Source organism: Scomber scombrus, chromosome 20 (genome assembly GCF_963691925.1).
Source record: "Scomber scombrus chromosome 20, fScoSco1.1, whole genome shotgun sequence".
In the NCBI taxonomy this organism is placed as follows: Eukaryota; Metazoa; Chordata; class Actinopteri; order Scombriformes; family Scombridae; genus Scomber; species Scomber scombrus.
The window spans coordinates 274,042-301,719 of NC_084989.1; the positions used below are offsets into that span (position 1 = coordinate 274,042).

At 39.9% G+C, this 27,678-nt stretch overlaps 1 protein-coding gene across 1 annotated transcript; it reads left to right on the forward strand.

Annotated features, from left to right (window-relative positions):
- Positions 1 to 27,373, forward strand: trdmt1 (tRNA aspartic acid methyltransferase 1). Its single transcript, XM_062441383.1, has 11 exons — positions 1 to 64; positions 10,728 to 10,837; positions 10,947 to 11,023; positions 12,327 to 12,398; positions 15,847 to 15,912; positions 17,196 to 17,265; positions 17,362 to 17,445; positions 21,277 to 21,602; positions 24,823 to 24,880; positions 25,525 to 25,654; positions 27,022 to 27,373. The coding sequence occupies exons 1-11, from the start codon at positions 1 to 3 to the stop codon at positions 27,120 to 27,122; spliced, it is 1,158 nt and encodes a 385-aa protein (XP_062297367.1). The 3' UTR covers positions 27,123 to 27,373.
- Positions 27,374 to 27,678: the final 305 nt, after the last annotated feature.

Below are 27,678 nucleotides of genomic sequence, written 5' to 3' on the forward strand. Positions count from 1 at the left end.
ATGGAGCCTCTGCGGGTGCTCGAGCTTTACAGTGGGATAGGAGGGATGCATTTTGCTTTAAAAGGTAAGACACTGACATTTGCTTATTTATTTGACTGTAAATTAAGTTTAAACCAACTGGAGATAGATTATCTCTGATTTATATAACGTTATTCTTTTATGGGAGTACATTACCGAGCAGTCAGCCATTGCACATGAGTTTCTACCCGCAGTGTGACTGACTAGTGTGGTACTGGCCGCTAAACTTGCAGTAACAGAGGTTACAAGTTAATGTAACAGAAGTGTTTAAAACCCAAACGATAAAATGGTTGTTTTTGCTTGGAAATAGGCCATGTATTTGGTTGTATGAGTTATCCTGAAAGCCGCATGATCAGCTGTTCCCTCTCTGTGTTCGCTATTAGCAGCTCTCAACGTTCACAAACAAAGGTAACCAGTTGATTTGTAACACTATAACCCTGAATGTAGCCTAGATCCGTGTGCAGTTAGCCATAATGCCTATTCCAGAGGGAATTCCATCATAGCGGCTAAAGAAAGCTGAGCTCGATTATAAAAGCTCGGCTAACCAGGCTTGAATAGGTGACAGTATGCGTCTACATGGAATACATAAGCAGCCCAGAAAAGTCGATTGTTGTAAAGAAGATACTTTCGGAGGATGCAGTTTCAGGACCGCATTTCTAGGACCATACGTTTTCGCGACATCGCCACCTAACGAATTGGATGACCGGCGGCTGCAGTTTCAAGACCGCATTTCTAGGACCCTAGTTATAAAGTTTATTCCACCCAAAATTCCCACACTTCACTGAAATAGTAAACGGAGAACACAATCACTACTGGGTTAACAGAAATATTGGTAACACTTAAAAAGGGCTACATTAAATAACATTACCACTTAAGATATTAACTAAGATTAATAAGTAGTTGATAAAGATTTGATGGTATTGTGTAAAAAATAAAAATAAATTCTCTATTTTTACCTTTGATGATCGACTGGCCAAGTTACAGAATCAATTATTTTGTGGGAATTGGATTTTTGAGTGTATTGAGAGGTAATAATAATAATAATAATAATACATTTATTTATGTGCTTTTAACAATACTCAAAGATGTTTCACAGAATCAAACAAAATGAAAAACAAAACCATACAGAATAAATTAAAACACAATAAAAGCAATACAAAGAAGAAGAAACAAAATAAATAAACAAAACAAATAAAAGAAAACATCAAAACAATCAATCACTGAACAACTGATATTATATCAGTTGTATTAAATACATAGATACAAGATAAAGATACAGTTAAAGCTTGCGTAGGTCGGGCCGTGGCGAAGCGGAAAGGTTTCCGTTAGGGGCATTTAGACGCATTCAGACCCCGCATTTATCAGACACTGCAATAAGTAGATATACATTACACTCACACATACACACACAGACACACAGACGCACAAACTCACACACACACACTCTCTCCCTCTGTCTGTCTGTGTAGACATTTAAACTGAGCAACTGAAATGAACTGCCAACACTTTGATGAGTCAAACAGGAGCTGTTCTCCTACTCTACTCTGCCCGGGGAAGAACAGCATGACCATAAATGAAAGCAAATTGCAGCAAAGACTCTTATACTGACCTGAATTTAAACAAATGCACGTACATTTTGTAAATAACATAAATAAAGACAGTCTTTACTGTGCTGCTGTCATTTGTAGTTGCTGTTTTGCTGTTTCTCTCCTCTTGTCTTTCTCAGCCCGGGCTCAAGGGTTGGAGATTTGATGACAACATTTAAAATGTTCTCAGCCATGCAGCTACACTAATTTCCTAACTTACAGCGTGGTGAGCAATGCGCATGCGCAGTAAAGCCCACAACTGATCAACAACTAATCTACAAAGCCATCAAAGCGATGCGTTACGTCAGTGATGGCTTGTGGATCAGTTGTTATAGGTGACGCTCAAGGCCCATATGTATCAAATAAGACCTAAGCCATGCCAGTGGTAGTATGTTCACCCCAAAAGAGCCTTTAATTTGGTGATCAGCAGCTAGTGATTGAAAGTATCAAAGAATGTCTGTAGGTAAAACAGAATAATCATGTTTTCCTTTATCAAGTGCCTTTTGTATTAAGTAGGATAGGTAAAAGAGACAGGAATCTGTAGCCTATACTTCTCTGAAACCTGATTGGAAATTGTAAAAGAGCTTGTGCTTGTCCCACTTGAGCCACATTTTAAAGGGTTTTTGATGTGACACTGAGGATCAGTTTGTAGCTGCCTGCATCAGATCTGCTGCCCTTTTTGTATAGTGGAGTGAGTTTGGCATGTTTTTTAATGTCATTGGAGAATCTACCTTGTTCAGGGAAAATGTTCTGATATTTGTTTTACGGAGGCATCACACGAGAACTGGGATATTATCCAGCTGTATAGCTTTGGTGATAGTGAGCTCAGCTAGCATTTTCTTGATTTTCCCATCTGTCACATTTGCACAGTTGAATGAATCTGCTATCACTCGTAGATCAGAGTAATATTTGTCAATGTAAGCATCCCCATATAACCCTGAGCTACTAGCCACTTAATAAAAGAATGAGTTGCATTTGTTGGCCACCTTGATTATCAAACATAATATTTCTATCTATATACAGACCTATGTTACTGGGTCTGTATGTACTGGGTATTAACAGACTAACTCATTACATTATTTTAATAATTTCAAATTTTCTTTAACATGGTCCGTGATGTAATTCTCTTTTAGCTCTCTTGATCTTTCTCAGTAGCTAATTTCTGAGTATCTTATATTTCTTGTAGTCAGCTTCCTCCTTTAATTTACTGAATAAATGCATCGCCCTATTTCTAAAGTGAATCCCCCTATCCAGGGACTAGATTCTAGACATTGCTTTATTCTTCCTTGTACAGAAAATAGTGTAATCATCACAGACACTAAATTGTATTTTAGTGTCTGTTATTTGTAAATAAATTCATGAAAGTGTCAACGGCAGGTCTTGGATAAATTCATTTAAAATTAACCAATCAGAATGCATTAATTTGTTTCCAAACCACTGTAATTGTAGAGTACAGTTTCTAAACTGTCATAAAAATGATTCTGATTGGACGGCCAGTAACACACCTCTAGCAACAGTCCATTTGATTTGGGAGATGGATATCCAACATTATTATTTCATTTTTATCTGCTATATCTAGGAACAAAATCAATTACTGATGTGATAAAAAAAACATAAATGCCCTCTCCATTTCTGCTGTGATCTTTTGAACTCTATTTTTTTTTTTTTTTGTAAATCTTTTTTATTAGATTTTCCATGACATACATCAAAAGGTAACACACACACAATGTATCGAAGTGACCTTGTAGAGGGGTAGTAGGAAGTTTGCTTTACACTGTATGTTGAAAAAGACAACAAATTTAACCGAAGCCAGAATGGCTTTCACAAACGAACCCTAGTTACCCATCATCCCTTCCCACCCACTATTAGAAAAAAAAAAAGGAAATCAAACATACAGAGAGAAAAAAAAAAGGAAAAATAGAATAATCAATTAAAATAAAATTAACTAAGGAACTGGAAGGGGGGGGGGGGCATCTAATCATTTTCTGGGTGAATAGTAGTTTTAGCTAAATAATCTATGAAGGGCTGCCAGGTTTTGTTAAAAACAGTAACAGAACCCGAAAGCGAAAACCTAATCTTCTCAAGTTTGATGTGGGTTAAGACCTCCTTAAGCCAGCTATTGTATGAAGGGGGAAGGACATGTTTCCATTTAAACAAGATAAGGCGTCTGGCCAATAGAGTCGAAAAGGCCAGTACACTGCGCTTTGTCCTAGGTAAATCGGGTGTTTCAAGTGGGGGGGACCCAAACAGTGCTGCGCAAGGATCAGGACTAAGATCCATATCAAGCACCGTGGCAAGAGTATCAAAAATTTGGCGGCAAAAGCCAGTGAGAGTCGGACAGGACCAAAACATGTGCGTGTGATTAGCAGGTGACTGCTTACACCTATTGCAACTGTCGCTGGTGCCCGGGTAAATCTTCGCCAGTCGAGCGTTCGTGTACTGCACTCTAAAAAGAACCTTGCATTGTACTAAGCTGTGTCTAGCACATATGGAGGACGAGTGAACTAACTTAAGAATATGTTCCCACCCGCCGTCTGAAACTGGTACTCCCATCTCCTCCTCCCAAGTCTGTTTCAGGTGAGTCATTTGGTTGGGGTTAAGGGAGTCAATGGAGGTATAAATCACAGAGCTGGAGCGTCTCTGGGCAGGGTCGAGGGAGAGCAAAGAGTCAATCGGAGACCCGGGTGGGTGATTAGGAAAGTGAGGATAGGTGGTTTGGACAAAGTGCCTGGCTTGAAGAAAACGGAAAAAGTGAGAGTGAGGTAATTCGAGCCTGGCTACAAGCTCTGTAAAACCAGTAAAAATGTTATCTTTGTAAAGGTCCTTGACATGTAGCAGGCCCTTGTTACGCCAGACATTAAAAGTAGGGTCTGACAGTGAGGGTGGAAATAGATGGTTTTTAACAATCGGGGCCAAAGTTGAGGGTCCATTCAAGCCATAAAATTTACGGAACTGCAACCAAATTTTTAATGAGTTGACAACAACAGGATTCTGTGAGACATTGTGAATCTTAAGAGGGAGTCGCGCAGTAAGGAGGGACTGTAAAGAAAACCTTGAGGACCGCAGTTCTACCTGAGCCCATGAGGGACCTGCATCAGCTCCGGTGTCAAGCCAGTGACAGAGCTTGTTAATGTTGCATGCCCAATAATATTGGATAAAGTTGGGTAGTGCGAGACCGCCCAACTTTTTGGGGAGTTGTAGAACGGCCTTTTTAATGCGGGGAGGCTTATCCAACCATAGAAATGAGGATATTGTCTGGTCCAGCTGACGAAAAAAGGATCTACTCATAAAAATTGGAATATGTTGGAACAAATAGAGAAATTTAGGGAGAATTACCATCTTTACCAAGTTAACTCATGGCATCTTCCTGGACAGGTGGTTGATAGGGAGAAGTTCACTCTTATTAAAATTTAATTTATAACCGGAGTATCTACCGAATTGGATTAGAATGTCTGTAATAACAGGGATGGACGAGGCAGGGTTCGACACAAATAATAACAAATCGTCCGCGTACAGGGACAGCTTGTGGGTTACATCGTTCCTGGTGATGCCCTCAACTCTCCCTTCATCTCGAAGCCAAATGGCCAACGGCTCAATAGCTAGAGCAAACAGGAGGGGGGAGAGGGGACATCCCTGTCTAGTGCCCCGGCGAATGACAAAGGAGGGTGACCTTATACCATTCGTGAGGATATGGGCAGTTGGGGAGTCATAAAGTAATCTAATCCATGCAATGAAGTCAGAGCTGAAACCAAATTTTGACAGGTACAGGTACTCCCACTCGACCCTGTCAAACGCCTTCTCTGCGTCTAAAGAAATTACCACCTCAGGTATGACAGGGTTGGGGGAGCCAATAATGTTGAGAAGTCGTCTGGTGTTAAATGAGGAGTTTCTTCCGGCCCAGGAACCCAGTCTGATCCATGGCAATCAGGGCAGGCAAGGCTTGCTGCAGACGTGAGGCTAGGACCTTTGCGAGAATCTTTTGGTCCACATTTAAAAGCGAGATGGGCCTATAATTGCTGCATTCAAGGGGATCTTTGTCTTTTTTTAATAAAAGAGAGATGTTCAAAATAACGTTGCCTTGTTTTTAACAATTTTGATTCCACCTTAGATGTTGACGAAAGGTCAAACTCGGCCTGAAGTTTAAGACGTTGGTCATAGAGAAGGGGAGTGGGGGCGGCGGCATATTCCGTGTCAATTTTCAATAGTTGATCCGAGAGCCAGACCATCCTCTCACTGTCCACCTTCTTCTGTCGAGAGGCAAACGAGATAGCCTGTCCCCTCAGATAAGCTTTACACGTCTCCCACAGAGTTCCTCTCGCAATGTCTGGGGTGTCATTTATCTGAAAGTTGGCTATTTCTTCCTGAAAGAAGTTTTTAAAATGTAGATCATTCAGCAAAAAGTGGGAAAGTTTCCATTGCGTATGTGGAGGGCTATTGTTTGGGAAAGTTATGACAACTGACGTAGGAGCATGATCTGAGATCACTATACTGTGATACTCGCTAGTGGAAACCCAATGCAGCAGCATATTATCAACAAAGAAAAAATCAATTCTCGAGTATGTACGATGAACGTGGGAGAAAAATGAAAAAGCTCTGATGGATGGATTGAGGGATCTCCAAGGATCACTTAGGCCGAGCTGGTCTGTAAAAGATTTCAACGTTGTAGCAGAGTTAGACAAGACGAGGGGTCTAGAGGAGGACCTGTCTAGAACCGGATCCTGAATAAGGTTGAAATCGCCACCTATGATGGGGTAATGACTGTCTATATCAGGAAGGGAAGAGAAAAGATGGGTAATAAATTTGTCATCATCCCATACAGGGGCGTAGGTACTCACTAAAATAACTGGGATATCAAACAGTCTTCCTGATACGGCCACAAAACGCCCATTGGGGTCTTCAATAGATCTCGTGGGTTCAAATGTTACATTTTTATTGATAATAATGGCCGCTCCTCTTGCCCTCGCAGAAAACTTAGAATGAAATACATGACTCATCCAAGGTCTTTTAAGGCGTGAAATCTCAGATGTCTTAAGGTGAGTTTCCTGAAGGAAGTAAATATCCCCTCTAAGTTGTCTCAAATGTGAAATCACCTTGTCCCTCTTAATTGCTCCATTGACTCCCCTAACGTCCCATGACACAAACCTGCAGCCCTGGTTTTGAGGAGTAAGTGTGTTTTACATTACTCACCATTGTTTGAGTGGAGATGTATAGTGACAATGCCTTGTGGGGAAGAGGGAGGGGGGAGTGCAAAAAAAACAAACAAAAAACAAAAAAAACAAAAACCAACAACAACAACAACAAAAAAACAAAAAAAACAAAAAAAACCCCAACAACAACAACTCATTAACATATAAAACCCCTATATAGCTTCCAGTTTGTATATACTTACTGATCCCCATAGCTTCATCCCTCCCGCAGGATGAAATATAACCCTTATAGTATACAGACAATCAAACAGTAACAGCAAAAATGTTAAGCGTCTCAAGTTGTCAGGCTTAATACAAAACTACTCAAACGTGAGCATAAATATTGCAGCACAACAGTCATTGTGCATCGTCCCGAAGCCCGTACCAGCAGTGGTGTTAGCGGTAGCCACTAGTAGTTCAGCCCTTACACCGGTTGCATAATCTGGGCAGTAATACGCCCTCACGGGGCAGGCATGGAGCTTGCGAAGGCAGTAGCGTCTTCGACTGAGGAGAAACGTTTCTTAATACCATCTTTCTTGGTGATTTGAAGCTTTGCCGGGTACAGCAGAGCTGGTCGGAGGCCCAAGTTGTAGAGTTTAGCCATGACATCACGGTAGGCCGCCCGTTGCTCTAACACGTCTGGGCAGTAATCCTCGTAGATGCGGACCGGCGAGTCACGGTACTTCAGGTCATTCCTCCGTTTGCAGGCTTCACGGACTACCAGCTCTTTGGTTTGGTGCCGATGGAAGCATACAATCACAGGCCGGGGCCTGTCTCCCTGTCGCGGTTTAGCAGCTAGGCTGCGATGGGCCCGGTCTAGCTCTGGTGGGGTTTGTAGCACTTGGTCCCCGAATATCTCCATCAGCACCTCGGAAAAAAAGGTTGTGGGTCGTGGACCTTCTATCGACTCCGGAAGGCCGACAATCCTGACGTTGTTACGTCGGCTTCGTCCCTCCAAATCGATGTTCTTGACTTTGAGCTTGGCACAGGCCTCTGACAAAGTGGAGCATGATACCTCGAGAGCCTGGATACGTTCATCAGTCAAATTGGCATTGGTCTCCAAACTCGCAATTCGTTCCCCAAAGTCAGTCACTGTGGCCTGTACTGTGTCTAGTTTGGCTTCAAGAGAGGCAAACGCCGACCTGAGCTCAGCAGACAATGCCGCCGATATGGATTGGCGGTGCTCCTCCAGTAAACCAGCCAGAGCAGGCATGCTAATCTGGTTAGCCTCGATGGACGAGTCGTCCCGTTTGGTGTCTTTTTCCTTCGCCAGCCTGGTGCCGGAGGCCATTAAGCATATAGAAGATATTACTCACTATTACTAAAGCGTCGGGTCAAAGTTGGGTTGTAAAAAGTTGTGTTTTTTTCAGGTCAGTGCGGGAGAGAGCGATACGTGTGTCTACTCCATTCCTCTCTCCACCGGAAGTCCTTTTGAACACTATTGAACAATTCAGTATATTCACCTCTGATTCATTAATGGTGGGACTGAGCCATGTTTCTGAGCGGCAAAGGATTCCCTCTTGGGAGCTGCATATACCATCAGATGAATTTCCTTGATCTCCAAAAGCAGGCTTCTGATGTTAAAGTGTATGAAATGCAGTCAAAACCTGAGTCCAGTTTCCCAGAATCCTATATGGATCACACTCCATCTCTGTTTTTCTGTATGCTTACATGTAAACAGGTGACATACTCAAGACAATGACAGTTACACTTGTTATGTTTGTGTAAGTGCAATGACAGCTTTGCAAGTAAAAAACCAATACTAGTTTAATCTGTGCAAAAGGTTGATGGGGGGATACTTATTCATTGATTTTACAGAAAATATTGTGATGTATGTCATTATTGGGATATGAAATGACCTAATGAATCACAAAGCCTAATTTCAATTACTAAACCCCCCTTTGTTAAGTGCAATGTCCAGTTTCTAAAAAGTTTGCAAAGAAGACTGAGTCTACAAACTAAATACAGAAGCCATGTTTGCTGTATTTTCTTCCCATTTGTAATGACCATTTTGTAGTTTTCCTTTGTGAGTCAGAATTTTTCTCAGAATTCGGGATAAAAACTATCTTCGATCTGTTCAGGTCCTCTTGCTACTATTCCACATCGATCACACTGTGCCTAGGACACCTTTTGTAGTGGTGATAACACTGCTACTTTCTGAGGGTGGATGTTGATAGAACTGATATGACTGGTAGAAAAACAAAAAAACCAATAAAAGGGTGTGTATTGTCATTAAGAACATTTAGAGTGAATGGCATATGTTATCAATTTAAGTGAATTTGATTGAACTTGCAGTTATCAATATCAGCACATAGAAAGAGTGATTGATCTGCCTCTGGTTGTGTATCTTCCTGCTGAAGGGCATGAGGTGGGGTCTTGCTGCAAGTTTACTGATATGTCCAAAAAAAAAACCAACAACAAAAAACCCACCCTCAAAAAACAGGGTTTATATTGTCAAAGAATCTTTGGAGGGCATGGCATAAGTTATCAACTGAAGTGCAATACTGAATTTACCAATTTCATTATCAGAGTTCGAAGAGGGCACTATCCTTCTATTTTGCTACTGTCAGAAACTTAAATAAAGATCTTTAGGAGAGATAAGAACTTGATATAGCCTCATATATCATACTTATTATAGTAGTATGTTGATAAAGTCAATGCAAAATGCTTTTACACTATACAATTTAGAACTCCTCAGGTTCAACTTTTAAATGTTTTCCTTGGACATAGCTTCCATAGCTTAGTTCAGACACAACTTTAATCAGTTACAGAAAAAGCTATTATCTAAATCACACCCTCAATGTGTCTTCAATAATGGCAATTACTGCTACACTGTGTGGAGACTGGAGTTGTCTGTCAGTAAAGATGTGACTATGCAAATGAAGAAGATAATGAGGCAGAAAAAAACAAACTGCTGGACCCAACCAGTGGACCCGGTCCCTGGAGAGCTGAGTGGACCCCTGCTGACTGCGTGTAACCCTGAAAACTGACAGAACACAAAAAAATGCTTTTCATACAGTTCATGTACAAACAAAACAGCACTGTGAAATAGACCACTCATTGTATAGACAGAGAAACTGAGTGGAGACAATGGACTGAGCCCACAGTGGAGAATTTTATCCCTCAAACGGAGAGGGACCGTAGAGCTGACAGCAGAGGGACAGCAGAGCAGATTGTATTTATCAGCTCTACTGTCCCCCTGTATTACAGAGGGACATTATAATACAGGGAGGCAGTAATGCTGATAATACAGGGCTTATAATACAGGGGGGCAGTAATGCTGATAATACAGGGGGGCAATAATGCTGATAATACAGGGGGGTAGTAATGCTGATAATACAGGGGCACAGTAATGCTGATAATACAGGGGGGTAGTAATGCTCATAATACAGGGGGGCAGTAGCACTGATAATACAGGGGGGCAGTAATGCTCATAATACAGGGGGGCAGTAATGCTGATAATACAGGGGGGCAGTAATGCTGATAATACAGGGGGGCAGTAGCACTGATAATACTGACACCATTACTGTGTACATACTAAAGCAATTGCTGAATGTCTTTCAAATAGACAGAGTGTGTGGGCATGGCTATGCATTACAGCTAATATTCATGTGTTCCTAATAAATAAAAATCATTTTGATATACGGCTGTATTGATTTGTCTAAAGTTTGAAGTCAAACTGCTATTCATTGATCAAGAGAAGGCGTTTGACAGAGTTGATCACAGAAATGTTTCCTTTAAGAGGTTTTGATTTTGGTAAATAATAATTAGGTAAGTTTAAATAGTTAGATTTAGGATCCTCTGCTTTGTTAAAGGTCCCTGTTCAGTGAGGTTTTAGAAAAGGGTATCCCTTAAAATGTAGGCATGCAGTGAAACACAGGTTAAATTGAGCTCAGTGAATCATCTGTAGTTTATAATGCGGTCTTTCTTCCTACAGAGAGTGGTATACCTGCCCAAGTAGTGGCTGCCGTTGACATAAACACCACTGCCAACCAGATTTACAGACACAATTTCCCTGGCACTCCCCTCTGGAACAAAACCATTGAGGTGAGTGATAGTGGATATTTTAAGTATGAGTATGTTTTCATCTGAACATAATCATTCAAACCTCTGTTTACCTGTGATACACTTTTGAAGCTCTTGTATTTATTTTTAGGGCTTAACACTAGATGACTTCAATAAATTATCTTTTGACATGATTTTGATGAGCCCTCCTTGCCAGCCTTTCACCAGGTAGGTCTTGTGTGGGTCTGTATGCATTGTGATCCAATGTTGTGGAACCTCAGTTAGAAAAACTGTGTGTTACCTTACCTTAGAGAACAGGACTGGGTTTGTGTATTGTCTTTATGGAGTTGGTGACTACTAACTACTATAGTCTACAACATGTGATTTACTAGACTCTCTTGCAGTATTAAAAGTTAAAGTGGCTAAAATCAACATATCAAGTTAAAATGAGTCAAATTTAATTTGAATAGTAAACAAATGAATACTTATCAAATGCTGAAATATCTATTCAAATATGTATTTTATTATTTGTATGTGTTTTGGCCAACGTCAGTGAATCTCACCCTTCTTGCCCTGACCTACCTGCATGTGAAAACGAATGTGCTTTGAACACAGAGCTCCCACTCAGTCATTTGGATTTGCAGTGCATCCTGACCCAAATAATACATCACATAGCGATGTATACAAGCTCATACTGATGGGCATTTATTTATATTTCAGTTGAATGCAGTTAAATAAAGGAATATAATTAATTCTGTACCAAAGCTTAATTATTATTTAGCAAGAAAGCAATCACCTGTTTATTGCTAATGTTGGAGTACCCTCTAGTGGACAGAACATGTAACAGCCACATGCTGATAAAGGGATTGGCAATGTGTAAGCCTGTATATACAGTGTATAGATACATAGTAAATGTTGTATATTATTATATATGTTATATTACTGGCTACATTAATGTCCATATTTAGTTTTTGGCACAGAGCCCACACAGTCTAATAAAACTTAACAGCTCCTGAACCACAGGCTGTGATAAGTGATGGTCATATGAGCAATTTCTACATAATATTTAGATATAATTGACTTGAGGAAGCAGGTAGTTGTGTGAAATCGACCAACTACAAATATCAAAACATTATCTGGATTATTTTAGGTCTACCAAGATTAAAATTCCTTGCTTCTGTGATAAAACCCAGAACTTTGTTGTTGATAATGTCATGCCTTGTGTGTATGTGCTCAGTACTCTCGAGTTGGAGACACATGAATCCATCATGTTGCTGTAGCCATTTCATAAAATCAGAGTAATTCTATATGCAAACAGTTGTGGACAACAAATCTGCAAAACTTTTACAGTTTATTTTGTCATCAAGGACCCTGCAAGCGGAAACTTGAGAGATAGCAACCCTGTGTACTACCTCTTTCTCCTACTTGGTTTTAATGTGCTTATTCTAAGTCTCTTTGGACAAGACAGTATGCTAAATGAATGTAATACTGTCGATTTTTCCAATTATCTCTTTATTTTTCCTATGTGCAGGTTAGGACTCCAGGGTGACATTGCTGACCCCAGAACCAAGAGCTTCCTCTACATTCTTGATCTTCTGCCAAGGTCTTTAATCTCCAGCTTTTTATTGCCCCTCAGGTCAGCCTGAGCAATACAATATTTAGGGACCGAGCCGAAAGGCAAGAGGCGAGGACTCCAGAAGGGAGTCCTGCCCTTGCCTGGAGGCAAGGACCCTTTTGTTTTTGTATCGTTTTTTTTTTCTTCTACCGCCTCTTTGCGCCTTATTTTGACCCCCTAAACCTGCTCCAAAACTCACCAAATTCGGAACGCACATCAGGTCTGGCGAAAAATTCGATAAAATGGAAAAACAAACAACGTCGAACTCTCTAGCGCCACCTAGAAACACTAAAACGGCCACTACGCCTGATAGGAATGGCGTAGAAAGATCAAACCAAAACTCAATTGTTTATCTTATCAAGACCTACAAATCACGCGCTGACACCACTGACCTAAATCCAACAGGAAGTGCACAATTTGCCTTTAAATGTATGATTGTGGAGGATTTTTTAGGCTTTTTCAAAATATATATATTATTCCTGCATACTTTCAGCTTTAGACTTCATTCAGACGTCAAAATGTAGCCACAAGTCTCATCTATAGATGTGTGTAATTTGGTCTGGCTATGATTTATACTTTTTGATCTGCGGCCCCACATGTGCACCCTGTTCCTCTCCCATTCAATTCCGAATCTCCATTCTGTCTGTGCATGCTGTTGTCATGCTCTGCAGTCGTTAACTACCATGGCAACGACTGTGTGTGTGTATGCAGCTGGCTGAGTTCATTTGTGGTCTTAGTGTGCCACCCAGTGGAGAAAACTTGTCATGATACCTGATAAGGAAGTTTTCTGATTCTTGTTCAAGTTTATTGACTGTATTAATATGTTTTTAGATATCTGTGCAGTCTGTCAACTATTTCACTGACATTGCTGTCAAAGTCTAAATCAAACACGAATTACATGAGCATGAACTACAAACATATCTACAGGTTTCACTGGAAATAAGTTCCTCTCCTGTTTGACTCATCAAAGTGGCAGTTCATTTCAGTTGCTCAGTCTAAATGTCTACACAGACAGAGAGAGAGATTGTGTGTGTAACGTGTATCTACTTATTGCAGTGTCCAATAAATGTCCGGGTCCGAATGCGTCTGAATGCACCTGACGGAAACCTTTCCGCTTCGCCGCGGCCCGACTTGCGCAAGGGGGCGAGGTCCCACCCGACGCTGCTCGCAGCTTTAATTTTATATCAAAATTGCAATTTTCTTTTCACAAGAAATGCTATAAGAGTTGTATCTTAAATAGTAATAATATTTTAACTAGCTTGAAAAACCTTTTGTTAACATTTGTAGATGAACATCTGACAAATTCAGTAGTTTTATGCTTTCTGGCCAGTATCTGTGCTTTTTAGCCTCAGCCAAAGATGTTTCCTGGGAAAGAAACACCACTCTGAATCATTTGATGTTTGCAAAGATAGTAAGTGGACGTCTTGCTTGTCTAAAAGACCAACATAGTGATGAATCTGTGTTTACATGAGCGATCTATGAACAGTCGTCTTTCTTTTAATTGGCGATAATCTAAGCCGGAAGATCCACCTACTGGCATCTGAGCTTTCATTCTTCATTCAGCAAATATACCTGTCTGAGGCACAATATTTGAGATGTCACAAAACCAAGTGAAGTCACGTGACCCCCCTCTCTTTAGAGTTCGGACTGCTGGAGTTTGATGCAGTTGGCTTCTACGTCCTCCATCTGATGTCCAGAGTCTCCTGGTCGATGATCTTGACTCTATCCCAGTTAGTCTCGTGGCCGGCCTTAGACTAATGCTACTTGACCATAGCTGTTGCTTTCTTCTGGTGTTCTCTTAGTCTCTTCCCCAGGGCTGTTTATCTCTCTCCTTTTTAGTGGTCACCACAGCTGCGTCACTCAGCGTCATACAGCACTTCTGTCCTTTCCTCAGTAAATGTCCTGTCCTTCAGATAAACCAGCAGAGACATTACGTTTTTGTAAGATTTGTGGTAACTGCTAACTCCCTGTGCAGTGTTCAGATTCCTGACACATATGGTAGGCTAATAAGGAGATTGATAACTGGGTTGATACTACTGCTATTATGCTATTACTTGGGGCATGTAAAAATTCATATCGTGCTATGGGTGAGACATTGCTTGAGACCACAGAGTGGTGACTACAGGCCGAGGAAGGTGGCTGCATTAAGCCAAAGTAACATATATTGGCAATCCGATGAAAAACATCATTCTAATTATCGTTAAAAGTGCTGAAATTCAGATCCATGAATGGGCCAGGCTTATAATCTGTCGACCCCTAGAGGGCATACTTGCGTCATGTGACTAAAATATAACTAGAACAATTCAGCATGTTTACTTGCCAAAAGACACACGCTCATAGATTAAAGCAGTGAAAAGAATGTATATTTGTATATGAAGGTCACAGTAAGTACTTACTGTGTATAAGTATGTGTTGTCGTCCCTGAAGGCACAGAGATAAAGTGAAGGAGATACATTTATGTGACTACATATAAGGTAAAGAGTAAAAAAGAAACCAAAAGGAGAACTTGCCATACAAAGGTTTAGGGATTGTTGACAGAACATCTTTATATAGAATTTATATAATACATGTCTCCCAAGGGAACATAACAGCAGTGCAGGAAATGCAGACTAAATCTATGTGAGGTGTATCAAATGGAACTGCATGTGTGACTTGGTGTGGAGCTGTCCATGCTCTTATGAAGTTATGATTCCTCTTTCTGGTTTTGTCTGTTGTTTTCCACTGCTGAGCTGCCATTCATCGTTGACCTTAAAAGTCAGAATGTTGTCTGAAATGAGATATACATAACCAGGAGCCACATGTTGGTTATGGGCAAATGTCTGAAAGGGTTAATTGGAAAGTATGAATACCTGTAGCTGCAGGTGTCTCCAATGATCTCTTCAGTCTCATTTGCTGTCAACTGTCCTCACAGCGCTCAGCTGAAAAGTAAATATTTCAAATGCGTTTTTTATGCAGTTGAGTAAATTATAATCCATGAGTGGAGAATCCATTCTCATAATTTATTTCTATGTTAATCATTTATTAATTATCATTTGCTCTTTAAAAATATACTTTGTCATTGTAAATTTTAGCCATCTTTTAGTGTACATGTCTTATGATGATCAAATGCCTTCACAGAGACTGTGGTCCTTTGTCAAATGGATCTCACATTATGTCTGTTGACACTATAGCCTTTGCTTATTTGAAGAGATACTTTGGGGGACAAATTGGCCTATGCCTTATTCACAGCCACCTCCAGTTTCTGTTTTGTTTAGCTGTTGGTGATCTCTAGGGACCGTATCATAATATGTTTTGCACTGAGCACTTATGGAACACACAGCTTTTGTAAATGAGATTGTTCTCTCTGTTGTCACCCAAGTTGTAAGCATTATTTCTGTCGATAAACCCTCTCGTCATTTCTTCTGTATGTCACTTGCATATGGCGATGTGTGGCCAGGCTGTGCAGGCTGCCCCGCTTCATCCTGCTGGAGAATGTGAAAGGCTTTGAGAGCTCTTCTGCCAGGTAACAATGTAGGCAGCAAAAGTGCATTAGAAGCCCTGAAAGGTCAACATGTTGTTAGACAGCAAAATGAACGGAGAGCAGTCAGTATAGGTGTAAAACACACAGTAGGTTAAGCTGTTTTCTGCAGTTCTGATAGACCTTGCAAATCACAGCAAAATAGCTGCCACAATTATTATGGCAAAACTTTGCAAAACATGCTTACATGGCTCAAAAGATCTTAGTTTTACTTACTCATCAGTGTTCATGTTATAGAAGATGGATATCCTGTTTTAAAATCGTACAAATCATTATCTGTCATTATTGTCTTATCAACTAAAGATAATTACAATGTTGGTAGATTACAATGTTGGTAGACTACAGCTGAAGTATTTGTTATTCACAAAATTCTAGAGTTTGCTGTTTCAAGATTTTTCATAAATGCATTTGCATGTTTTTTGCATTGTTAAATGAATCTAGCTACAACATTCACTGACATGCTTTGATCTATTTTGGGCAGTGCATGAGACACACACTTTCTTTTAAGTGCTTTGCCAAAGAAATAGACACTTTCTGACTCGCATGCTTCCTTTAAACATATTCTTCTTTATTACATATTAGATGGAGTAAAAAGTATGTTTTGAGCCCCAATGTGCTCTTCGTCAAGAACAGAGGCAAACATAAAGAAGCAGGCACCTCACAAAGAACCAATTGGGGTTCGAAACATGGTACTTTTGCATCCCATTTAATATGGAATAAAGAACAACAGGGAACATTCCTCGGTGTTGCTGGATCTATTTTGAGAATGATGTGGTTAGCGTAGCTTTAAAAAAAAAAAGAAATATTTGCTTTCAATGGTTTGATTGTCTAGCAATAATACAGGGTCAATGTATTGTGTTGATGAGCATTGCACTTACTGGGGACATTATTAGGTACACCTGGACAATCTAATGCAGTCCAATGCAACAGCTCTACCATGAATTCTACTTTTGTGAAGCTTATACATTTTCAAAATTGTCAGACATAATTCTATTTGCTTGGTTGCTCTAAGTTGGTGTTGTTGTTCTACTGGAATGTATTATACTGAAAGGTGTTTTGAATATGTTTACCTCATTTACACACGTAACATAGCTAATTATAATGTACTTGCAAACCGTGGAATTTTTAAACCTTATTTGTAAGTCATCTGTTTCCTTTAAGAGCTTATCTAATTTCACTCTTGTAAACCATGTAGTGGTGTTGTACACAGGTGAAGACATTTTATTTTGAAAGTGAATCTGTCTTTATATCACACTTCCAATCTGTAGGGGACGATTGGTGACAACACTGATGAAATGTGGATACACTTTGCAGGAGATCATGGTGTCACCCACAAGTGTAAGAAAGATGCACTATATGTATACTTGTGTATTGTATACATCTGTACTGTGGAATGACTTACACATAATATCACTGTGCTGTTCATATATACAGGTTGGGATCCCAAATTCAAGACTGCGTTATTTCCTGATGGCTAAGATTTCAACAGAAAACGTTTGCACCCAGATAAGTTCAAAGGTGAGTCATGCTCACATATATCCTTGTATCATGAAATGTATCAAAGAAACATTTTAGAGTCAACTTCCAGTGTCAGGCAAAGCTGAAGGTCAGAGCTGGTCAAGTTGCCTATTTTCACATCCTTAACTCTATTGGTGCAGAATATAGGAAAAAAGTCTGCAACATCTGTAATCTTTTAGTAAAGAAAACATGTCTGCACTTGGTTAAGAAATGGTTCAATTTATTCCAAAGTGTCATGCAACACAGAAGCACTCAAAACAAGCAGTTTGGTGAATGAACACATTTCAAATATATTTATATATTTATGTTTACCACATCAATGCATACAGAGAAGGACCCCTGATGATCACAACTGCTGCCTGACAAGGTTAGAAGCTCTTAACAATTACTCATTAACTGATGCTCAGTGTACATGTCAAATGTTATGACCATAGAAAAACACTGATAATTCATAAGAATCCATTAAAATTAATATTTACTAAAAAAATATCAAAATGGTGTGTCAAACTGAAATGTCAAACTGCTTACACCATTTGAGTCAGTCCGATTAAAAGCCTTTCTATTAGACAATAATTTAGTTAATTTTCAGTAGTTTATGATGCTGATTAAATATGTATCATACCAGACTTTCTTTTGAACATGTACTGTAGCTTTAAAATACCTAAAAATCCAATCATTCATTTAAATGAGAAATGCTACTCAAACATAACATCTGTGAAATAAAATTATCTACATTTCTGCTATTTCATTACTTATATAAAACAAAGCTAAAACAATCAAACTAAAAAATAAAATGGATTTTCCCCATTAGATGCCATCTTTGTAGCTCTCGTCACGATGCATTATATCAAAACACCCCTAAGCCTTACTTTTATGACTAAGCAGGGTCCAGTTAACTCACTTCTAGCATAATTGTAAGCATTTCACACAGACTTAGATGGACAAATATTAAAATGACGTGCAAAACAGCTGATAATAACAAACGACTAACATTAGCATAACAGCGGTTTAGCTACAACAGCTAGCAACTTTACCTGCAAACAAAATAGCATTGTAAGCATTGGCTATGTTCTGAAGTTAACAGCTAACTACGTTACTAGCAGGTCAACAAATTTAAACGGTGGTTGGAGACGTTTGGTGGATAAGGTCAACAACAAAAAAGTTTGACTGACTTCATGACGACTGCAGCAGTTCAGTCTCCGTCTCAAACACGGTGTGTTTACTTTGAAAATCCCGGTGATTATCTCTCTCAGTTGTGGGAGAGTGGCGGAAATATCACTGTATAACAGTTATGAATAATTTAAATTATTTAGAGTATTTGTTGTTAGGTTGTATTTATTTCAATGCAGATAAATTATACTTCATGCACAGACCTCTTCCTCTGTTTCATGGCGGGTGGCAACAAATGACCACTATGTTACATGCTCAAAAACGTAGGTGCTGATTGGACGAAGAGGTGTCCTGTGTATCTGCGCTCGATTGCTCTGCCTCAACTACCCGGATGTTTGTCACAGAAAATTGAAATTGAATTTTGATAACTGAATCTGAATTTGAGTTGTGAGAACTGAACGTTCAGTTCCAAACTAATAAATTCAATTTCAAAGTATACTGTAACCGAGCATATGGACGTCTATACTTATACAGTCTATAAAATAAAAACACGGAGGCTCTGCTGCTGAACAGGAAGTGTGCTTGTTCATTACTTCACCTCACTTCTCCTCCTCGTCAATTACAGCACACCAAAACATACACACTACCGCTGCACCCCTCCAAAATAAAACTCCAACATATACACTGTAAATACTAAACTGGAAGAAACATAAAATGACTCTAAGCTGTCTGCCCAGAAATACTCAATACGTAAAAATAGGTTACAATACAATTCAGATTCAGTTTTTCAATGCAATGATTCAAATTGAACAATACAAATTCAAATTATGTGATTCATATACAGTTTTTTAATGCAATAATTCAAGTTAAGCAATTCAAATTCAATTAAAGCCGCAAGCGGCGATGGCGGGCCCTCGCTCACCCATGCCACCGCGGGCCTGAGGCATGGCGGGGCTGTGGCGTGAAGCAGAAAGTGAGAAAAAACCTGGAAGGAGGCCAAAAATGCAATATTTCGTTCTTCCAGTAGGGGGCAGTCACAGGTAGTTACACATTTGGTCTGGTGTGGTCTGGTGTGTTCAGGGCGGCCACTCATCAGTCATGTGAAGTTTGGAGTGAATTGGACAAAGCATGAAGGAGTTATGAGAGGTTGATGGTTCATCCACCAGGGGGCAGTAGAGTGTAACAAAACACAAGCGGTTGCGTTCAGGGTGGGACAGTGATTACACATGTGAAGTTTTGTGGAAATCGCACAATGATGATGTAAAATATGGCACTTCCTGTTTCCACTAGGGGGCGACACGGGTGAGATCGCCTATGAGCGAATGGAGACGTTGAGGTCGGCACCCTGGACCTGTGTACCAATTTTCATGATGATACGAGTTCAATAAAGCCATCAAAAAGCCAAACGTATTTTCATGGCGAGGAATTGATGGTCGCCGCGTCGCCACACGGACGCCATTACTCGTAGCTTCACAGTCTTCATAATGTAGCTTCACCAACTGGTTCTGAATGAAGTTGATGGGGCAAAGTATGTAATTTTAATGAATCTTAGTTAACTTCCTGTTACCACCGGGGGGCGCTATGAGTTACGTGGGAAGTTAATATATCGGGACGTTCAGGGCGGAGCCATCATCATGTCCAGCAAGTTTGAAGCTGATTGGATGAAGTATGTGGGCGTGAGAGCCACTCGTATGTACATGGCGAGCACGCCAAAGTTAGTTGAGCCCTGGCAGACACGCCCTTTGACCTACGGATGCGCAGAGCACAACTTAAGCTCAGCTAGGTCTGGAGATGTTGCGTACCTAATTTGAACTTGATCGGGCGAACGCTGTGGGAGGAGTTCATTTTAGGCGGGAAAAATCAAAACCAAAATGGCCGACTTCCTGTTGGGTTGAGGTCATGAGGTCAAGAGGCTTTTTTGCATATGTGGGTATAATACATATGTGTACCGAATTTTGTGAGCATAGGACAAAGTTAGCAAAATTCCCTATGGGCATTTTTGGACTTTGTAGGGGGCGCTATTCCGCCATTCTGCGTCGACCATGTGCAACCACCCAAAAATATCGAATTTCGGATGAGGCCGGACGTCCGTGCAAAAGTATAAGCATTTTCGCATTTGGGAAAGGGGCGAAATTGGGGCACGAAATGTCGGAAGAATAATAATAATAATAATAATAATAATAAACATTACAATTTCAATAGGGCTTTCGCCAGGCGACTTGCAGTCGCCGCTCGGGCCCTAATAATAAAGGATTCAAATTCAGTTTCTGGTGGCACATATTTCAGCCCATAGCTATCCCTGTTACTCTGGATAATTAACAGTTTATGCTGTATTTTCCACTAAATATATTGTTCCTATGTAATGTTTTTTGTGGTTTATTGTTTTTTGGTTTTTTTTAATTGGGGGAAATTAAGTCTCCGCAATACTAGTGATGTTTCTTCAATCTTGCAAAGGGCTAATTGCAAGGTAGAATATGGTCTTAATCAAACATTAAGGTGTACGTCTCCCTCAAAGATTTCCAAGGCACACTGTAGGGTTTGTCTTAAAATAAAGTGCCTTTATTTCACATGGCAAAGTTTTAAAATGACCGTGTTGTAAGCCATAAGTCACAAGATTGAAGAAACACAATGCACCTGAAGTATCCAAAAAGCACCAGCAGCACTTTTACTATATTAGTAATGTTTGTTTGTAAGGATTTTTACAAAAGTATGTGATCTTAGAATTGTGAAGCCTTCCGACATCCCGCTGAGAGTGATTCTACTGAGCAGCCCGCAGTCCTGAGTCTTCCCCATCCAGATGCCTGCCAGTCGGAAAAAGAAATGCAAGGATGTCATGTCCTTTTTAAACTAGAGACAACAATGGATGCCCAGAGAAAGATGAATCAGAACAGGGACCTGTCTGTCAGGCAGATCCAAGACTTCCTGGAACCTCAGATGGAAGTACACATGGAACACTATCTCCTTCCACCTAAAACATTGTTGCGTTATGCTCTGATCTTGGACATTGTTCGACCCACATGCAGGAGGTCTGTCTGTTTTACCAAAGGGTGGGTACACTATCAGTCTTATAACTGTCATTATTATTGCAGTAATAGTTTCTTCAGTGCTAGATCATTGGCTTTCAAAACAAACTATATATCTGTCTGTCTGTCTGTGTCTCTCTCTCTCTCTCTGTCTCTGTGTGTGTGTGTGTGTGTGTGTGTGTGTGTGTGTGTGTGTGTGTGTGTTGTGGTGGTTCAATCAATCTTCATTTATATAGCACCAAATCACAACAAAAGTAACTAAGGCACTTTACATATAGAGTAGGTCTACACCGTACTCTTTAAATGTATTTCTTTATTCCTGTGGTTGTTAAAACACAGGAGTATTTGGCTGATGATCTAATATATGTTTCTTATTGACAACAAATCTCAAATGAAAACCAACAATTTATTGATCTACTTAAATGTATGTGTGTATCCCAAGTGTAAACAGTGGTAAGATGGTAACCCTCAGGAGTGATGCTCCTAGTATGGACCACTACGCATGCATGGAAACATGATTCCATTTACAGTACTTTGCTAGCTTATTTTGTTTTGACCTTTTGACTTCATAGTTAAGTTCTTTGAGCAATCTACACCGATCAGCCAAAACAGTAAAACCAATGACAGGCAAAGTGAATAAAATTGATTATTTTGTTAAAATGGCACCTGTCAAGGGGTGGGATATACTGTATTAGGCAGCGAGTCTGATCTTGAAGTTGATGTGTTGGAAGCAGGAAAAATGGACAAGTGTAAGAATCTGAAAGACTTTAACAAGGGCCAAATTGTGATGGCTAGATGACTGGGTCAGAGCATCTTCAAAATGGCAGGTTTTGTTGGGTCTTCTCAGTATTTAGTGGTCAGTACCTACCAAAAGTGTTTCAAGGATGGACAACTGGTGAACCTGTGACAGGGTTATTATGGGCGTCCAAGGCTCATTGATGCATGTGGGGAGGAAAGGCAAGCCCATTTGGTCTGATCCCTCAGAAGAACTACTGTAGCACAAACTGCTGAAAAAGTTCATGCTGGTTATGACAGACGGGTGGCAGAACACAAGTTTCATCACAATTTGCTGTGTATGGGGCTGTGTAGCAGCAGACCATTCAGAGTGCCCATGCCTGCCCCTGTCCACTGCCAGATGCGCCTACAATGGGCACGTGCGCATCAGAACTGAACCATGGAGAAATGGAAGAAGGTGGCTTGGTCTGATAATAGGTCATGTGGTCACTGTTTACCTGGGGAAGTGATGGCACCAGGATGCACTGTGGGAAGAAAACAAGCCAGTGGATGCAGTGTGATGCTCTGAGCAATGTTCCGCTGGGAAACCTTAGGTCCTGGCATTCATGTGGATATTACTTTGGCATGAACCACCTACCTGAACATTGTTGCAGACCAAGCCTACCCTGTCATGGCAACAGTATTCCTTGATGGCAATGGCCACTTTTAAAGATAATTTACCCTCCCACACTGCAAAAATTGTTCAGGACCTGTTCTGTTGGACCTGTGGGAAAGAAAAGTCTGATCCATGAAGACCCCACCTTGGAACTTGTATGTCAGACACCAGAGGAGACACTTTGAGAGGTCTTTTGCTTTTGGAATCCATGCATTGGTGGGTCAGAGCCATTTTGGTGGCACAAAGGGGGCCTACACAATATTTGTAGTAGTTTTAGCTTTATTGTCATTATATTGAGGGTCGGACCGGTTCACCTCAGCGTCCTCAGGAAGAAAAGATGCAGTTGTGCCTTTCCAATGTCGGCAGATGTATGTGAGGCCCAGGAGAGGTCCTTAGTGATGTTTACCCCCAGAAATGTAAAACTGGAGACACTCTCCACTGCTTCACTGTTCTCCTCTTCTTCCTGAAATCCACTACAATCTCCTTTGTCTTCCTGTTGTTCAGGTACAGATCATTAGTGGAACACCAGACTGTCAGGTTTTGCACCTCATCCCTGTATGCTGACTCAGGAAGGGCTCAGGACACCCCCTGTGGAACACCAGTGTTCAGGATGATAGTGTAGGATGTTTGTTTTCCCAGCCTGACAATCTGGGGTATGGTTGGTCAGGAAGTCCAGGTGGTTGTGTTCAGGCCCAGTCCATGAAGTTAGACACTAGGGTGTTGGGGGTGATGGCGTTAAAAGCTGAACTAAAGTCCAAGAAGAGCATCCTGTTGATCTGTTTCCCAGTAGGCAAACTGGTGCTAGTCTAACGTTGCAGGGATGGAATGTTTAATCTGGGCCAGAATTAATTTCTCAAAGCATTTAAGCAGGTGGTTTTAATGTTGCCTGTGTATAATGTACTACAAAGTCAAACAATGTTGATATTTAGCACAACAAGCTAGCTCTATAAACAGAACCATTTTTCTGTGGATGTGTAGTGGTGTCTGCTGTACCAGGAACATCACTCCTGAGGATTACTTATCTTATTGTTGTTTTGATTCTGTTGAGCTGCTTCTAAACAAACCATTGCCATTACCCTGAGGTATGAAGGAATATGTCACCCAATGCAGCGATGTGGCTCACTGACATCTTTTTAATAGTTTTTGACAAACAATGGAGGTCTACAGCACAGACGAACATCAGGCTTCACACACACACAAACACACACACAGTACTTGTTAGTAGATTGTTGGATTGGATCCAAACATTAGATATGTTGACAATAAGTAAGATACTGAGATACTGAAAATCACCAGCCAAATACATCAATAATAATGTAATATTTAATGCTAATTGGATTAAAAATAACCCCTCAATGACTCAGTCAAGGGATAACTGTGGGGAAAATGTTTGACATCCAGTTAAACTATCATGCTATCATGTTTATCATTCTATTAGCATATTAACAAACAGCTGCATTCAAAAACAGCAGCAATACTTTGTTTTAGGTAAAAATGTAAAGCTATAGGAACTGATTTTTGTGAATATACTTCTAAGACTACTAAACAGAAATGACTTATAGTCCCTTTTTTAATTATTTTTTTTTTTATTATTTTTTTTTTTTACCTCTAACATATAATTGTGGCTAATTTTCAAAATGTTTATATGTGAATCAGATTCAAAAGAGTAGCCAAAAATTCTAATCTGATTTTAATCTGAACAGTCCAGAATGTGTGAAGTGTAAACGGTTACAACGTTTTTTTGATGAACTCGTTTATAGTGTATCACAATCTATATGTCTGTATGTCTAGTTGGTTGATCACTGTTAACACATGATGCATTTATTTGATTGTGCTTACATGTTCTATTCATAGTTATGGGAGGTATGTGGAGGGAACTGGCTCAGTACTGCAGTGCTGCATGGAAACAGAGGTATGTTTTGGAACTAGTACAAACTATAGATGGTAACAACAAGACTAGACAGCCATGGGCAAACTGGCACATGCCCCTTAATTCTCATAATATGGATTTGTCCAGAATTTATATCAGTAAAAAAAAAAAAGCAGACTTACAGTTTTCTGAGGTCCCAGCTCTGAAGCAGAATCATTCAACTTTAATAGATTGTTTGAATGCAGTGGTTGTCCTGATACCAACATATAGTATGATAACCCTTGGACAACTGCCTCAGCAGTTCAATATTTGTGATATCATCAGAGAGCCCTTCTGCCCGTGTCTAGCTGTGCAACACCTATACACTATAATGTCAGTACAGTTTTGCAATGTTGTTATCCAGCTTGGTGCACTAAGAATAGACTTTATGACTATAGAAGGCTATTTATTCAAACACTTTTTTCCTACTCTTAAGTTAACCTCCAGTAATCATCACCCCACTACAACCCTTGGTGTGCATTACTTTTTCCATTACATGTCCCCCATTCATTTAAAACAAAAGAATTATGAAATACACTGCTTTAAATAACACACACTAAATCGGCTCTACCAATTTTCATTTGTGCCAGAGCAATTAGATTTTTTATGTTAGTGTGTTGAAGACTTTTGCTTTATGTCCTCTGCAGTTGGAGAGTGTGTTCAGGGGACTGGACCAGTACTCTGAAGAGGAGAAACTCCAGCAGCTGTTGAAACTGAAGCTGCGTTACTTTACTCCAAGAGAAGTTGCCAACCTCATGGGCTTTCCTCAAAACTTCTGTAAGTCAAAAAGCTGTCATTATATAATGTCTGTCAACTGGGCCATTTTCAGGTGAACAAGGTGGTTGCCTGGGGTCACCAAAGATGAGGAAGAAATTATTATTATTTTGTAATATACTCTTTGGCGCCCCTCCAGCTTGGGGGTGGAAACGATTACTGACACAGTTAAGTTGCTGCAGTGGAAAAGTAAAATAGGCTTTCTATTTCCTGCAAGGAGTCCGGACACCTGCTGACAGCTGTTTTATGTTGATTTTATGGTCTACCTGTATATAAAGCATATGATAATCTAAAGATGTCATCTAAAATAATATATCTTTCTAACTAACTTTTTCTCTCACAGAATTGGTTCTCACAGTGTGCTGTCTGAGTATGTCAGTAATCAAATGGTATAGTGAAAAGCTGACTGTCACAGAGAGGGGAGCACAGCTCTTTTAAGTTCAAATAAGTAGCTTGTTGTGTACCTTTCTACAGTAAGAGAAAGGCCTCATTTCTGTTTTAACAACATTTCGCTTATGAGATATTGATGTGTTGATATCTCTTAAGTGTTGTGTTGTTTCATTTGCTGTGTGTTTTCTAAATGCCAAACACGTGTTGTCAAATTGATGATGTTTTCTAATTTACTTTAGTTTTGTCTGTTTGCGTGTGTTTTCTTCATTTGGACTGTGTTTGCACTTGTTATCCACTGTAGGTCTGTAGTTTGTTATTTTACATTTATGAAAATTCAGAAACACAATTAATTAGTTTTTTGTCCATCCTTTAATTCGAGCATTGGTCAACAGTGGGTGGCTCCACCCCCCAAAGGCTAGTACAGCTTAGGTCAAAGTTAAAGTTAGTCAACACACTACATACTCAATACAATGACATTAGACATTAGATAATGATTTCAGATTCTTCTTCTTTTTTTTTTCAAAATTCAAGTCTTTGGCCACATTCAGACCGACTAAATCTCGGGGTGATAACCTCGACCATCTTATTCCGATTCAGGCTCATCCTTTGCATGTCATCCTTTGGCAAGATGCAGCAATTAGCCATGCAAGCACTCATTTGTGGTGGATTATGTTGTATTTCTGCTCTTTACCTTGTGATAGTCCCGATGAAAGATAACATTGTTTCTGTCATGATAACTTTCCAGTTGAAAAATTCTGTTTCTATTATAAACTGCGGCGCTGTGTTTTGGTGTCTGATAACTCTATAAACTCATATATTGGCTATTCTAACTGGACTTCCTGAATTGTACTTCATTGTCTTACTAGTACATGAAGCAATATGTATGCAGAAATGTTTTAAGGCTGAAGGCCCATTAAGTGCCATATTTAACTTGTTTGTAGTATTGGATGTTTACTTATATTTTAATGTCTTTTTTGTAGCCTTCCCAGAGCAGATCCATACAAAGCAGCGGTACAGAGTTCTAGGAAACAGCCTGAATGTTGTGGTGGTGGCCAAACTCCTGCAGCAGCTAGTCTCCTAGCTCTCAGGAAAACTCTGGAGGAAGAGACCCCTCAGTCCTTGTGGATGATAATACATGATGCTCTCTGTCCAATGGCTGTGATTGACAATTCTTGTTGGGGATGTCAACTGGTCAAAATATACTTTATAATGACATCCCTACTGAACGGTGTAAATGACATGTTTCCTACGTGTATCTTCCAACAGTACATATCTATTTTGACTGAATGTGAATATATTTGTTTTTTATGATGAAATAAAAACCTAAATAACCTGTAAGGTACATTGTCTCGTTTTGTTTTTTACTAATTCTTTCAGATATTTTTTGATTCAGCAGTACTTAAAAATGTACAAATATCTATTAGTAGTATTTTATTCATGAAGGCTCCTGATGAAATATACAGGTGTCACCAATACTGTAAGGGTTTGTTTTTTCCTTTTATAATTGGAACTCTTGCATCTTGCACTTCTATATATTTATCCATTGTAGTGTCCAATGTTAGAATGTTGCATTACTGTTCAATCATGATAATTGCATTTGGTAAAGGCTATACTGAAGACTGTTTGGTTAGCATCTG

Coding starts and splice junctions, on each gene's coding strand:
- trdmt1 (XM_062441383.1), top strand. CDS start 1: ATGGAGCCTCTGCGGGTGCTCGAGCTTTACAGTGGGATAGGAGGGATG. Junction 10,838..10,946: donor TCTGGAACAAAACCATTGAG/GTGAGTGATAGT, acceptor ATTTATTTTTAG/GGCTTAACACTAGATGACTT. Junction 15,913..17,195: donor TTTGAGAGCTCTTCTGCCAG/GTAACAATGTAG, acceptor TCCAATCTGTAG/GGGACGATTGGTGACAACAC.